Here is a 14965-nt window from a genome sequence, read left to right as displayed (position 1 = left end):
GTCTCAAGGAAGCATGCAGCCCATTAAATGGTTATATTGCATATAGTTAGAGCGCACGCTCCTCTGTCTTTTTATTTTTGTATTTTCAAATGTGGCTTTTCATTTTTTGATTGTTTTTAATGGTGGAAGACCATGATTTTACTTGTGTTTTAACTACGTACGCCACCCAGAGTCACAGGCAAGTGAGATGGGCGGCCATATAAATTTAATAACTATAAATAAATAAATAAATAAATAAATAAATAAATAAATCTGCATTCAATAAAGCATCCATAAATGAATGATTCAACCAGCATCGATAAATCACTGCAATGAAGTCCATCAATTCTTGACGCTAAGTAGCTGAGACCCAAGGACCGGTGCTCGCCCATCCTTCCATGGACTGGAGTTTCCAGAGATGGCAATTTGATGTGCTTTTTGTCTGTGGGTTGGTTCTGCAAATATCTGCTTGCCCCCCCCCCCCCCCCCCCATAGTCTGAACCCAAATGACCAAGCCATAACTAAGCACTCACCGGCATTGTCTGGCTCCCGTGTAAAGCGTTTATGGCCGCCTGGGCTTCTGCGTGCGAGGAGTATTTCACAAAAGCACACCCTGGAAAGAAAAGGAGAGGGAACAGACTTTAAGAATGAGGCTCAAGTTGAATGGAAAGAGCAGGAATTTTTCCATTCCTTCCCCAAACACTTCACATGACTTTCCTTCCTCTGTCCTTCACTTTAGAGCAGTATTGGTTAACTTGTCACAGGGGATTAACAAGCCAGACAGTTTTAGTTTCTCCCAGTTTCTCATTTCCCCTTTCTTAAGTTCAGGCTATACCATTTCCATAGCATGTGTGTGTGTGTGTGTAATACTATACTATACCATACTATACTATGTAATAATATATAATAATATAAAGTTTCCACAGAAATGCGTGTGCCTTTTGCAGGCTCAGTTTTTCTAATATATGCATTTATTTTTGTATGGCATTTTATTAAATGCAGATAGTGTTTCCAAACAGTGTTGCTTGATAAAATGTTGGGTGGGGAATTCCACCCAATAATATATGCATATTTGTATCCCTTCCCGATATGCATATTTTTGCTTGGAGAACTCTATCTCAACATTGTGAAAAAGGGTCAAAATTCTACTGTGCCCCTTGATTCGGAAGGTCAGAAGGGAGATAATAAGGAATCAGAGTACATCGCTGTCGATGTGGTTCATACATTGACGTGGTGCAGGAGGGAAATTGGCGTTCACTCATTGCTTTTTAATGCAAAAGTAATTATTTAGGAACTCTTTCCTGAATGGGGGTGGCCACCAGAGTGACAGACTAAATTTAAACAGCTGCGGGGAGAACGGTTTAATGAATAGTTAAGAAATCACCAGAAAGATTGAATTTTCAGAACAATTTAATGTCATTTTCCTCCTCCTTCCTTTTCTACTACTCACTGATGATTTCTCATGTGAACAAAGCCACTGGCTTAGAGAAACACAGTGTGGCAGTGTAGACGCTCTAGGTGAGGATCTGAATGCTGTAAGAAATGTTATTCAGGCAGAAAAGCTTCTGGTCTCAGGGACTGTGTATCACAGGACGGCCCTACCATTTGGCAGAACGAGGCAGTGGCCTCAAGCAGCAAATGCTGAAGGATTGAGCTCATTGACTTTCTTGAAAGTTAGACAGGAGATCAATGTTTATGCAAAGGTCAACTGCCTGTACAATCCTCTTCTGCTCATGGAGGTATTTGACTGATTGATTGATTTAAAATATTTGAATCCATCAAATACCGCTTAAAGAAATAACATTGTCTCCTGTCTCAGATCAGTTTACGGGGAAATTCAAGCAATCAGATAGCAAATTAAAACAATGGATTAAAGGACACCTTTAAGCACTTTGTAAGATGCACAAAATACAAGAAGCAATGCAAATAAAACTGGGCACAGGGTTGAGTTATTAGTGAGACCACCTATCTCTCATCATTTCAGCCCAATCCCACAAGAACAGGCCTGTTCCAGGTCTGCTGTATTAAACAATGTCATCTATGGGACCCATCACCTTCCATAATGGCTCTAACTCTGCCAACCTTCCCTATGGTGTTGAAGACCTGCTTTTTCCCCTGGGGATTGGGCATATGCCAATCTTTAAGGGGTTTACTAGACAGAGATGTGGGGTGGCCTCGGGCATGGTAGGTTTTCAATATTTCTGCTTGAAATCTTGGTTGCATTTAACCTGATGTTAGCCAGTCACAATTACATTTCTGCAATTTCACAGCAGCATTAGCATACTGTAAAAGAGCTAGCAATTTTTTTTAAGTCTTTGCCTGAGGCTGAAAGGACATTAAAGACAGAGCCATGGGAATTTGCTGTGTCATTCCAAAATTGAGGGCTACCATTGAAAACATTACTCTTGGGTTACTGACTGTAGGATGCCAGCAAGGTATTTTATCCATATATTAGGGTACAAGTGGGATACTTTACGGTAGAGAGTATGGAAAATGTCCTTGATGGAAATAAGCAAGAACGGTTACCTAGGTAAAGAGGGATGAAACACTTTTTAAGCCCCAAGACATGAGATAATATTCAGAAATGGCTCAGGCTGATCTCATCACACTTGCACGATTCTGTTATTATAGCCATCACAATAACAGTAGTTTTAGTTTTCCTGTGGAGTTGATTTCCTGATCTGGTCTACGTAGTGGGGCTGACATCTACCAATAGCAGAAGTGGAGAGATCTGAGTTACTTGAGAGGCCACTTATCTCCTGTATATCACCCTAGCTGATTCAATCTGACAGGGCTGGCATGCTTTGGGTTCCTTGGATCAAACAGTGCCATCTTATTGGGACCCCAAACGCGTGCCTTCTCTGTTGCACCTGAGATCCAGGTGAGTTCCACCCTGATGACTTTCTGGAGGTCCTTAAAGACCTGGCTGTTCTCCTGGGCTCTAGGCTAGGGTGGTTGGAGCCCCTGCTGGGCATATGATGTATTTCTTATTGCTGGTCGGTTTTGCCATCTCGTGCCTTGTTTTATGTTCTGCTTTGATTGTATACTTGTTATTTTGTTTTTATGCTGTGAGCTGCCCAGAGTCAGTAGGAGTCAAGCGGTGTCCCAAGTTGAATAAAATCAATCAATCAATCAATCAATCAATCAATCAGTCAATCAATCAATCAATCCAAATGGGTCAGGCCACCTTTCAGCAAGTATATAACTCACATGGTGGTTTTGCACTTAGGCACGCACTCTCCCTTCAATCTGTCACACACATGTACACATATTTACAAAAACCAGAGGCCTCCTGCATACAATCCACTCTTAGTCACACACACATATACAGTAAATGTCCAGCACTTCAGCTGTAAAAAACCCCTTCCCTTAAGATCAACAGAAGCTATTTTGAAGTATCATTACAGTAGAGAGGAGGTGACTTTGAAGAAGTGTTCTGGAATTGTGGAGGGGAGGGTGAGTCTTTCCCTTGCCATCACTGATCCCACTCTCCCCAAATGCTACCAGATGACAACTGGGTTTTAAAATAGCTTCCATTGTTCTCAATGGAGGTCATTGGAATGGGGCAATTTTTCAGAGAAGTTGTGATTGTGCCTCCTTATCTAATCTCTCCTATGGATCCAATCAAATTTTAATCAAGGTGGGCCAAACATGTTGCCCATAATTTTGAAGGGAAAGTTAGTCCTCTTCAAAATTCCATCTACCCTGCAACGAGGCTTCAAAACATCTTCCTTTGGTGGTGATGGAAGCTGGGTCCAGAGATCTGACCGTCCAGATCTCCTGAAGGAGCTTGAGGATTAAGCCTGTAGGCCCAAGGTCTCTCTTGCCTTGGCTAATTAATTATGGCAGCCTCTTTACCTTTGCTGTTGCCATCTGGTCCTCGAAGGATCGTGCACTCTTCAATATTCCCAAATGCTTCAAATAACCTGCGCACATCATCTTCTGACTGCTGTTTGTTGAGCATACCCACAAAGAGTTTTCTGTCTTCTGGAACAAAATTAAGAGATGCTTACCATATTTCAGAAGGAAGGGGAAAGCAGATGAGACTCAGAACAGAGGCATCATTCAAGGACAGATTTATAAAGGCAGCTTCTCCAGAGACAGGAAATGAAATGAGGTTAGCCAAGAGAATGTATGATATAGGATGGGGAAGGGGTGGTCCTCAGCTGTTGCCTCTTGTGCCACCTTATCTCACTCCTCCTACTGATCCAATCACATTTTAATCAAGGTGGGGCAAACATTTTGCCCACAATTTTGCTTGCAAAGAAAAACTATTTTCAGAAACCAACTACCAAGCAGATCACTAATATTCCAACCAGCCTTGCCCTTCTCCAGAATTTCCCTGAAAGAATCCTAAAGGGAAAAAAAAACCCAACAGATGCTTCTCTCCAAGAACCTGAGATCCATACCTGGAAGCATAAAAGTTCTTGGAAATCATGGAAAAGAAACATCTTGCAGGGTTTGTTCTCCAGGTCTCCAGAGGTATTCTACTACTGAATGTAACATCACCTTTTGAGGTTGGCATTTTATGGTGCTCAATCTTAGGCACTCTGTCAATGGAAATCTCTTATTGCTAAGTGGCATCGACTTTATTATTGTGTCTTCCAGTATTGAAAGTATGAGCTGCAAGGCAAAGTTTATATCTGGCACAGATCCTATGTCTGAAGAAATGGAGGCCCCTAGGTACAGGAAACTCAATGTTCAGTTTGAATCCGTTCTAGGATTTGCATCACGCTTGTAGACATTTAAAAAAGATAAATAACCCTTCACAATGCATATAAAGATTTTTTTTAAAAAAACCCCTAATGCATAAATGGCTTCATTTATAGTTCATTAAATGCTCTGAAAACGTTTGTGAGCAGTTCTTCCCACCCCTTTCCCCCAGAGACATTTACAGAACAGATGTAACCAATTTGAATAAATACTTGTCAATAAATAAACAGATCCTGTTGGCTTCCTTCAAAAGGAAGCAGCCCGAGAAATGCATCCTGCTCAAGATGCTATTTAATATAACCTGAAACTTTTTGAGAAAAGGCAGGTGGCGGGTGTTCAGTCTCCAGGCTTCAAGGCATATGGCAAAGACACAAGCCAGGGTTTGTTCATATTCTAAGAAGTGGCAACATCCGGGCAGGCTACTGGGCAAGATATCCAGTGTGCAGAATTGAAAGGAAAGGGAGGTGATTTACCCTACATGACGAGTCCTTTTAGACTATTAAACTGCTAGGCTAAATCACTCAACTGCACCACTGATTCTATGTCCTTGGAGAAGGACCATATTGCCCTTAGGCCGTAGATCCTAATACTCCTAGAATGAAATTAGAATGGATGTAAGGTGTCCCCCTGCTGGTTTTGCACAAAATGCTTCACTGTGTTCCTGGGTGAACTCATGTTCTGAGTTTGCACAAAATATGGAATCATAAACAAATCAGGCAGGCTATAAGACATGAAATTGATTGGAGGAATAAATAAAAACGGGCCAAGATTCTAATGCTAACCAAGTTCAGTATTAGAGCCAATGTTAAGGTTGGTTACTGAACCGGTGAAGCGTTTCCTGTGAATCTAGATAGCCTTAAGTCAAAGACTGTAGAAGGCAAGTAGTGAGGCCGAACATGTACAAATACATATCCTTGGGTCAAAACCCAGCTTCTATGGTGAAGGACTGGCATGAGTCACTCTTCTTCATCCAACTTATAATGGTAATGTCCAGGGATACTCAATGGCTATGTTCACATAACATGCTTTCTCAGAAACAGTAAATACCTAGGAAGTGCATTCAAACAACATACTGACCATGGATAGTTTTAATCATGGCTAATTGTGGCTTAGTGTGTGGTGTGAACCCAAGTAATATGGTTGGTTTATGGTTCAATGTATTTGGCTTTATTTAGTAACTGTGCATTTGAGGACCCAGCCGATGATATCCAATCGGTATTTCCTCCCTTGCCCCAGTTTCAAATTCTTACCTTCTCTGGAGATCTCTCTTCTGCCTAATCTTATGTCTCTATCTATCTCTTCCCATCTCCATCTCCATCTCCACCTGATTGTTTTCTTGGTTTTTCTATCTCTGTCTCCATGTCTGCCTGATCTTATCTCTCTCTCTTTCCATCTCCATCTCCATCTCCATCTCCATCATCTCCATCTCCATCTCCATCTCCATCTCCATCTCCATCTCCATCTCCATCTCCATCTCCATCATCCCCATCCCCATCTCCATCATCTCCATCTCCATCTCCATCTCCATCTCCATCTCTGCCTGATCTTACATATTGCTATCTCTCTCTCTCTGCCTCTCTCTAGATTTCTCACTTCATAGCCCTTGGATTCCCTCCTGATCTCTCATCTGAGTCCTAACCAGGCCTGAGCTGGCTTAGTTCTTAACCCAGATAAGGCCAGCTACCTACCCAAGTGTTAAATGCTAGAATGAGGAACTTGTGGACCCTGTTTTTGAGCTTATAGTTGTACTCTGCGCCAACTCGCATAGCTGTTTCCTACTGAGGAAGCAAATCTCCGGTGCGCTCCAATGCGTGTCCTCCACTGCAGAGCACTGACTTACAGCCCTGTTGCCAGCCAAATGTTTTTTCATAGACTTGTCAGTTTAAATATGCAGTGTTCTTAAGCCTAGCTCCTGGTGTTTATAGGAAGTCCCAACACCTTCCCTGGTGCAAACAGGGGTTAAATTATTCCTTGTTCTATTTATATTTAAATGATCTGTTTTTACGAGAACTTGTGAGGCAGGAGTGTCAGACGGGCTGGGAGAACAAGGCAGCACATAATAAAGGGAAGAGGTGCTGGTGGCCGAGAGGTGAGAATTGTCAATTAACAAGGCAGGGGTGAGGAAGAGGGAGGCATTTGGCTACCCAGCTGGACTGGTGACAAGAAGGACGCCACTGCAATCACAGGGCAGAAGTGACGGCCAGCCGTGGAATCGGTCGCTTGCATTGCATTATCATATAAATGAATGTCAGCTTTTCTGACTGGGAGGGAGGGATGCAAAAACAAGGCTAAGAATTAAGAGGAAAATAAAAGAGTTCCAGAATAATTAAATAACAGGAAGGAAGGAAGGAAGGAAGGAAGGAAGGAAGGAAGGAAGGAAGGAAGGAAGGAAGGAAGGAAGGAAGGAAGGAAGGAGGGAGGGAGGGAGGGAGGGAGGGAGGGAAAGAAGGGTAATGATCATGAATACAGGACAAGGGGAAGTTTTACTGCCCTTTATGAAGCGTCAGACTGTTTTGATCATGATCATGATTTATTTACCTTAGTTTGCATTTTTTTCTGGGATGCCACAAAGCCTACTTTCATCCCCAACAAAAGCCACAATGCCCTGGCCTATCTTTCAGTTTTGTCTGCATTTCTAAACAAACAAAAGCCCAAGAGGTAGCAAGGCACTTAAAAATAAAATCCCCCAATAACAGCTCCCAGACACAAGAACAATTGATTCTGAGAAAATGCTACATAGCGGGGTTTCACAACACCCAGTATTCGGCTTCTAGCAGCAGGGACCTTCCAATCTTTTCTCCTGACCTTTAGCCCTCTGCATTCCAGCCCATTCCAGGCATTCAACTAACTTAACCAAGAATCGATGCAGCCTGAAATTAGCAAAGAAATGTATTTTCCTCCTTTCTCCTTAAATCACAGGTTTTTTTCTTTTTACATTGCTTTGCCATTAAAGCTTCCAATAGGATATGCAGCTAGTTGCAAGCAAGTGATTTACTGGAGAAATTTCTTGTTCTTTTGGTCTTCCTGATTTTGAGACATCACGAGTGAGAAAGACCCGAGTGTAAGAAGAAAGGGACAGGAGGATTTCCGCAGAATGACTCCACCAACGTGCATTTTGAACTTTTAAGTTATTCTTTTCTCTGCCAAGCCTGTCACAAAAGGTGGATCACGTTTCCTCAGAAACCCCACAAAAAACTGAATCTTGTTGGCTTCTGTGGAAGAGCTGTGAAGAGGGCTTCAAAAATAGTTGGAAATTGCAGAACAGCCAGGATATTGAGCACTTATTTTTTGGCAGCTGAATCAGTGGCACCAAGAAACAAGATGGCAGATGGATGTTGCAGAAATGGGAATCTGAAATATTGCAGGAAAGACAGAGGAAGCTCTAGAAAAAAGAGCTTTGCCACCAAGTACTGGAGACAGGTAATATTCTTGAAAACCCAAAATTTATCAACACAAAGGAACTAACATGCTTAAGAGGTAGAGCTGCAAAATGTGCATTCTTGCAATGATTGAATGTATTTAGGAGCAGGGATTCTGGACAAATGATGCAAAGACCCAGATCTCTTGAAAAGTCCATGAGAAGAATGGAAGGAAACAGGGTGACCAACAGCAATGTGGATGGGCTCAGTTACAGTGATGAGTTGACTTAGTTTTTTTTAAAGTAATTTTATTAAAGATTATAATTACAACAATAAAAACTAATACATACTAAAAAATAAAATAATAAAAAGAAAAAGTAGAAGGTGCAGAAAAGAAAGAAAAAATAGAGAAATAGAAAAGAAAGAAAAAAAATAAGAATATAGTAAAGAAAAAGAGAGATATGTAAAGATGTGACTTCCCCCTTCATTACAACAAATATAAACAATTTTAGTAACTTATCACCTTCTCTTAAAATACAACAAATGATCTTTTCCTATCCCATCTCCTATCTATAAACAAATCCTTAAAACCTCATCATTTCAGTCCTGATGTCAACAAAAGTCCATTAAGGGTTTCCAGAGATAACAACATATCTATTTTAACCTTGATCAAATAAACCAACTTTATATTCCTTCTTTTAACTTCTAACGATCTTGATCTTTGGTCCCTTCAAATAATGTCATAGAACTTGATTTCTTTTCATTTTTTCTTTGTCCCAAAATTCTCACAAAATTCTTCAGAACGTTAACAAGCCTCTTTTGCAAATCCAATATAGAAAATTATCCAGGTCACTCTCTTGCTTTGCTATTTGTACATCCCTTTTAACTATTAAGACATCAGCTGGTTTCTTTTGTATGTCCAGTGTAACGTATTTTTTCCATGTCATTCTTGTAGCCTGTCATTTTTAAATCTACTTTGAAGTCAGTCTCAATCATGTCAGGTAAAACTTGTTCCTCTTCCATAGCATCTTTTAAACACAGTCTCCATAGAGGCAAACACTCCTAAAACTAACTACTGGGTCCATTATTCAAAAATATCCTTCAATATGTCCAACGTTAAAATATTTTGCTTCATTCTGTAATTGTAAGTCAAGTTTGGGTGTTCATCTCTTTTAATTATAATCTTTAATACCCTCTAGTACCCTCTAGTGTCCAATTTTTAAAGTCTTATCTTATTATTATTTAATTCAAAGCAAAAGCATTTTCCCACAGGAAGGATTCTTTATAATTAATTCTAAAATTATATTTCAAATTTATCTGGAGCCTTAGTCCATTTGTAACTTTCTAAAATCAAAGTTTTAATCACCCTTTTGCTCTTTATTTCATTTTTTTTTTAAGTTCTTAAACTTGTAATTAAAACTTCTTTCGCTAAGGGTTGAAGGAAACTCACCCGGTGCTGTAAAACCTGTTGATCCAAAGGTTCCTAATAGCTGAAAAGCAGTTAACAAGCAATTTCAGAAAGTGATTAGAAAAAGAAGTATGTGAACTTAGTGTCCTTTGAAAGGTGCCGAATGTGGTTTGAGCAAGATGGCTATTCACTCATCTCCAAGAGCAATAAAAAACCCACAGGAGACTGCTGTCTAAAGTTCTCCTCATGAAGAGCAGCTGTCTGGAGCACTTGTGGGTGATTTCAAGTCCTCTCCTTGTCCAGAGGAAGTATGAAAGAGCCGGTCTACTCACCAGCTCTTCATTCTGACATGGTCATCAGCTCTGCTTTTTGCAGAGCAGTCTGCCATTTCTTCCTCAGAATTCATAGTGATGAGTTGACCTCGGAAGACCTGAAGGACCAGGTTGGGATAGATTGTCCTGGACAAGTTCTATCTATGTGGTCACTAAGAATTGACACTGATTCAAATTTTGCACAATCTGTTGAGTCTGAAGTTTCAAAGGCTCAGGAAGAGCTCCTGAGGTTTCTACTGGCTCCTGCTGATCAGAGCCTTTACTGCAAGCCTTTGCAACCAATTACTGGGAATTACTGTTCTTGCAGCAAAATTTTCTGGCTAAGGATGAACTTGCCTGGCACTTCCACAACTAAAATACCCCAGAAGAAACCTTGTCTTCTTGGATTCTCTAGTAGTAGAAATGCTTCCCTTCACACACACAGGCCATTTCATGGAAGGATCTTCCCTTTCATTGCTAAAAACAGAACAGCAAAGCCAAGGAGAGCTGTTGTTGCTAACATTTTTGGACTGTGTTTAAAAGAACTGGGTTTAAAATATTTTATCTCTGGAACCCTTCTCAGACATTCTTCATTCACATGGAGACCAGGGGATGGGGGTAAGAAATGGGAAGCAGGAATGGACCCCTTTGGTGGTCAGAATGGTAGGCCAAGAATTCTAAATGAAGGTAGGTAGGGGAACATCTGCTGTTCTGTAGTGATGATGATGATGATGATGATGATGATGATGATGATGATGTTGCTGCTGCTGCTGCTGCTGCTGCATTGGAATATCCACAGGAAATGCCATTTGCCTGCAAGCAAGAACCAGTGGGACCACAAAACAAAGTGATAGAAAATGAAGACCCTAAAGTGCTCTGGAACTTTAGAATTCAAACAGACAAGCACCTGCCCCATAATGTCCCAGACTTAACAACTGTTGATAAGAAAGACAAAAAAGTCTGGGTAGTGGACACTGCAATACTTGGAGACAGCAGAAGAGAAGAGAAAGAACTGGAGAAAATCACAAAATATAAAGACCTGCAAATAGAAGTGGAATGACTGTGGCAAAAGAAAGCAAAGATAGCACCCATAGTTATAGGTGCCTTGGGTGCAATCCCAAAACATCTGGAGCATCCCTTGAAGACCATCGGCTTTGACAAAATTACCACCAGCCCATTGCAAAGGGCAGCTTGACTTGGAACAGCTTCTATCCTGCGAGGATACCTTTAACACGATCAAACAACCACACCTGCCTATCCCAGGTCCTTGGGAAAGAGTTGATAGGTGGACAAAAATGCCAAATCCAGTCTAAACATCTGGCTGACTGGGTGACCAACCGTAATAATGGAGCACTATGTATGCTGCCTTGGGTTCCTTTTGCCTGTGCAAAAGGCAGGATACAAATCTAATAAATAAATATTTATGGAAACTTTGGTGCTCGGTGGTGGTGGGGAAGTTTGGGTGTTTTCCTTGTCTTTTTATCTCAGTGCAGCCCATCTAAGAGCTTATGACAAGAAATCTTGTCTCTTTCCTTCCTCAAAATGGTGGCGAAACCCTGCCATCATTTTCGGCGGTCCCCCCTGCTAGATTTCCCAACGCGCTCCAAAGAATATCTGAGCAGAACAGAACGGGCTTCAGCATCTACCGCTCCTCTCTGTAATAAAAATATCATATGCATAAAAATGAAGCTTGATTTGCAGAGTTGCCTCAATTTGATTTGTGCAGTGTCTGCTTTCCCATTTTGTTCATCCGCGGTGGAATCGGCTTGTGCTGTTGCAAACAAACTCAACAGCAAACCCGCCCCGAGAGGAACTGGAGACCGGCTTCCCCGCTGTGCATTTCCCAGCTGGAATTATGCACGCAGGCCCATGCACAGCACACCTGGTGCTGATGTGATCCTCGATGTTGGCCAAGCTGGAGAACAGTGAAATTTTCACATTCGCTCAGAGCAAATCTCTGGTGATGGTTGACATCCCCCTGCAGGGTCATTGGCGGTCCAGACGGGTTGTCAGGAAAATAAGTTTCAGCACCTCAACTCATTTCAACGGGTGACCCATACAGGCTTGGGGAAAAAAAGAAAAAGGCTCGTCCAGAAACCTAAAAAGGCTGTGACATTAATATACTGCTAGAGTTCTCGTGGGACTGCTGGAGCAGCTCTGGAGAGGAAGCAAGATTAAAAGGAAAAGAAGGAAAGGGGGAAACTCTTTCTTTGGTACTAGCTCTTGTGACAACATTTCAGATCAAATTAGACTTGGGTTTCAAAGCCTTCGGCGGAGGGAATTGAAACACTTCCCGAAAGTGGCCGCCGTCTCTACGTGATTGGGCTAACCCTCGGAATTGGGGGCCGGTTCCGGAGTGCCCGAGACAGCACGGCTCAGCCCACGGCCTTCTGAATATTAAAGGCAGTGATGAAATGGGATTTGCCAAAAGACAAAAGGCCGAAAAACCTGCCAGTGGTTAATCCCTCCTTCGCTGTGCTTAGAAATTCTATTTCCTTCATTGGAAGAGAGGAGGATGAGAACGGCGCGCCGAGCCCTGATTTAAATTCCGGCATTGCAAGGGCTTGTTCTCTTCTCCCTCTCCTGACATCTGAATGTATTCCTTTATTACCATTATTACAGCTTTCTGATTGCATTAAAATTCATCCACATGCTTCTTTCCACATTTCCACATTTCTTTTTTCAACCAATTCTTTTGCTCCTTCCTTCCTTCCTTCCTTCCTTCCTTCCTTCCTTCCTTCCTTCCTTCCTTCCTTCCTTCCTTCCTCCCTCCCTCCCTCCCTCCCTCCCTCCCTCCTTTCCTTCCTTCCTCCCCTTCCCTCCCTTCCTTCCTCCCTCCCTCCTTTCTCTTTCTCTCTCTCCATCCCTCCTTTCTTTTCTTTTCTTTTCTTTTCTTTTTCTTTTTCTTTTTCTTTCTTTTTCTTTCTTTTTCTCCCTCCCTCCCCTCCCTCCCTCCCTCCCCTCCCCCTCTCTTTCTTTCTTTCTTTCTTTCTTTCTTTCTTTCTTTATTTCTTTCTTTCTTTCTTTCTTTCTCTCTCTCTCTCTCTCTCTCTCTCTCTCTTTCTTTCTTTCTTTCTTTCTTTCTTTCTTTCTTTCTTTCTCCCCCGCCCAGATTTGGAACATTGTTGAATTTAAGTGGCAAATTCCTGAATCACCCGTTCACAAAATGCTCTCTCCTCAATTCACACCCCAAAACAAATTAAGGAAACCCTGTTTCCAGAATTCTTTTCAACACTTTTATCAGCAACATTTGGTATTTTCCTGTGTGTCTGTGGGTGAATATACTTCTGCTTCCTTCTTGCATTGTGTTGTGTCCATGTGTATTTGTGGGTCTGTGTGTATTGAGAAGCACCGGGTGGGCTGTTGATGTCAGTTCTGGGTCATGTGATCAGCAGGGAGGGGGCTTAGAATGGAGCAAAGAGTATCTGTGATACTGAAAGTCTTCTTGGTTGAAGATTCCACCAGTGGAGCTTGGGGGCATTTGATGATAGGACTTTTGCTCTATCTTGAGGTATCTGCTTATCATTTGATGTAATGCATTTTAAGTAATCGATTTAAACTATTTTAGGGTGTCTTCAGAATACACAACCCCTCAAGCTGATGTTCAGGATGAAAATAATGGAAGCACATGACATCAACATTATGAGTAGTCATTCTTAATGAACCAAAGGTTCCCCCCAACATTTTGTGAATGGGTGATTCAGAAATTTGTCACTTAAATTCAACAATGTTCCCAGTCAAGTTGAAACCCCTGTTCTCATTTAGGACAATGCAGAGGTAGTTTTGGGTTTCCCTTCTCATCCTTAGTCAGCTGCAAAATGTTAGGTTCTTCCTTAGGGCCATAATTCATATGGAGCTGTATCCAGAGGACATAACATGAATTTGGGTATCCCACCCTTCCCAGTGACTCCACAAAAAAGTCATTTTAAAAACAAACAAAAACTCCGGATCATGAAAAATGCCCAGGGCATTCCAAAAATCTCAGTTCTGTCTCAAGAAATGCAGAGTTCGGCAACTACCATAAATAGTGCAAAATAAGCTGCACGTGCGGAATACTTTTCTCTTAACTGAATCTTTTATCCTGTTAGTTTAATTAGGATTAAAAGAAAAGTCTGCACATTTTATTGTGTTTCTGCCGAAGACAAATGTCTTTGCAACCCTCAAGGGAAGGCAAGGAAGTTAGTAATAATCTAACCAAGACCAAGTTTTACGCAATTCCTTTCCTTTCCTAGCTCCATGAATGGCTGTTTCATCTGGTTGTTATGAAAAGTGAATGCACTCTTACTTTTGTGGACTACTTTTGCTTTTGCTTCCTCTGATGGGTTTCTTTTCTTTACCATTTCTATGAAGGTCTAAGGAAGGTCACATCTGACTCTTGCTAACATTGCACAAGAGGAAGTTGAATGCACGGACAGATGTTGCATTGAAACACTAAGCAGGATGGCATCGGGTTACCAATTTTGATGACTAACATAGAGGCAGGGAAGAATTAAGAAGGGTGGGAAGTTGGAGAACTGAAAGAGAAATTAAATGGAAGAGCTGCTTGGATGACTAGAATTCTTAATTTCCAACTGGTTGAGGATGTTTTAATTGGACTTAGTTACTATAATGGCATGTGCGAATGACCTTGGAAGACAGGAGAAAGAACTGGCAACTAGGCAATGGTCCGATAAGAGGCAGTTGAGCCCACAGCAGTAATGTGAGTATGGCAAATGTCTCAGAAGGGACCCTCTCTAGTTTCTTGGACTGTAAAGGCGAGAGGGGAGAGGTGTACTTCCAGATTTGCAAGATTCTGTTAATGGAACCTTGCAACAAAGATAGAGCTAGTACTTCTGGGTGTGCTTCTTGTCTGGATTACCTCACAAGGCTGACATCAATCTTGCAAGTCTGGATTCATAATAATAGTTAAAATTTTATTAAATTTATATGCCACCCAACTCCCAGAGACTGGGCGGTTTACAATGGTTAAAAACATTTAAAACAAAGAACAATATAAAAACACAAAAATAGCACAAGAGAAAGGAACAAAGATGGCAAAGAAAACACACTGGGAGGAGGACAAGGAAAAGGGGCATCAATTGTCCTCTCTAAAGGCCTGGGTGAAAAGTGATCTTCAAAATACTAGTAGGGTGGGGGCCATTCAAATTTTGGGGAACCTTATTCTAGACAGCATGGGGGACGCGGTGGTGCAATGG

General features: G+C 41.5%; 1 protein-coding gene across 32 annotated transcripts in view; it reads right to left on the bottom strand.

The window, feature by feature from the left end:
• The window catches only part of CELF4 (CUGBP Elav-like family member 4), a 752374-nt gene that overhangs the window by 69473 nt on the left and 667936 nt on the right, over window positions 1-14965 (bottom strand). For 17 of the 32 annotated variants that reach the window (XM_088153025.1, XM_088153036.1, XM_088153023.1 and 14 more), the window contains 2 exons: window positions 3838-3966; window positions 513-592 (listed from right to left, as the gene is read on the bottom strand). In XM_088153025.1, coding sequence (XP_088009151.1) covers window positions 513-592; window positions 3838-3966 — 209 coding nt within the window. Of the gene's footprint in view, window positions 1-512; window positions 593-3837; window positions 3988-14965 lie in introns of all 32 variants that reach the window. The other 15 variants (XM_088153014.1, XM_088153028.1, XM_088153012.1 and 12 more) reach the window with 2 other exon arrangements.

This window comes from Python bivittatus, unplaced genomic scaffold (assembly GCF_059951505.1).
Source record: "Python bivittatus isolate LINGU-HERP-01145 unplaced genomic scaffold, Pbiv_v1 ctg000570_np1212, whole genome shotgun sequence".
Classification (NCBI taxonomy): Eukaryota; Metazoa; Chordata; class Lepidosauria; order Squamata; family Pythonidae; genus Python; species Python bivittatus.
The sequence above is the reverse complement of the archived record's forward strand: the minus strand, read 5'-3'. Positions and strand labels throughout refer to the sequence as shown.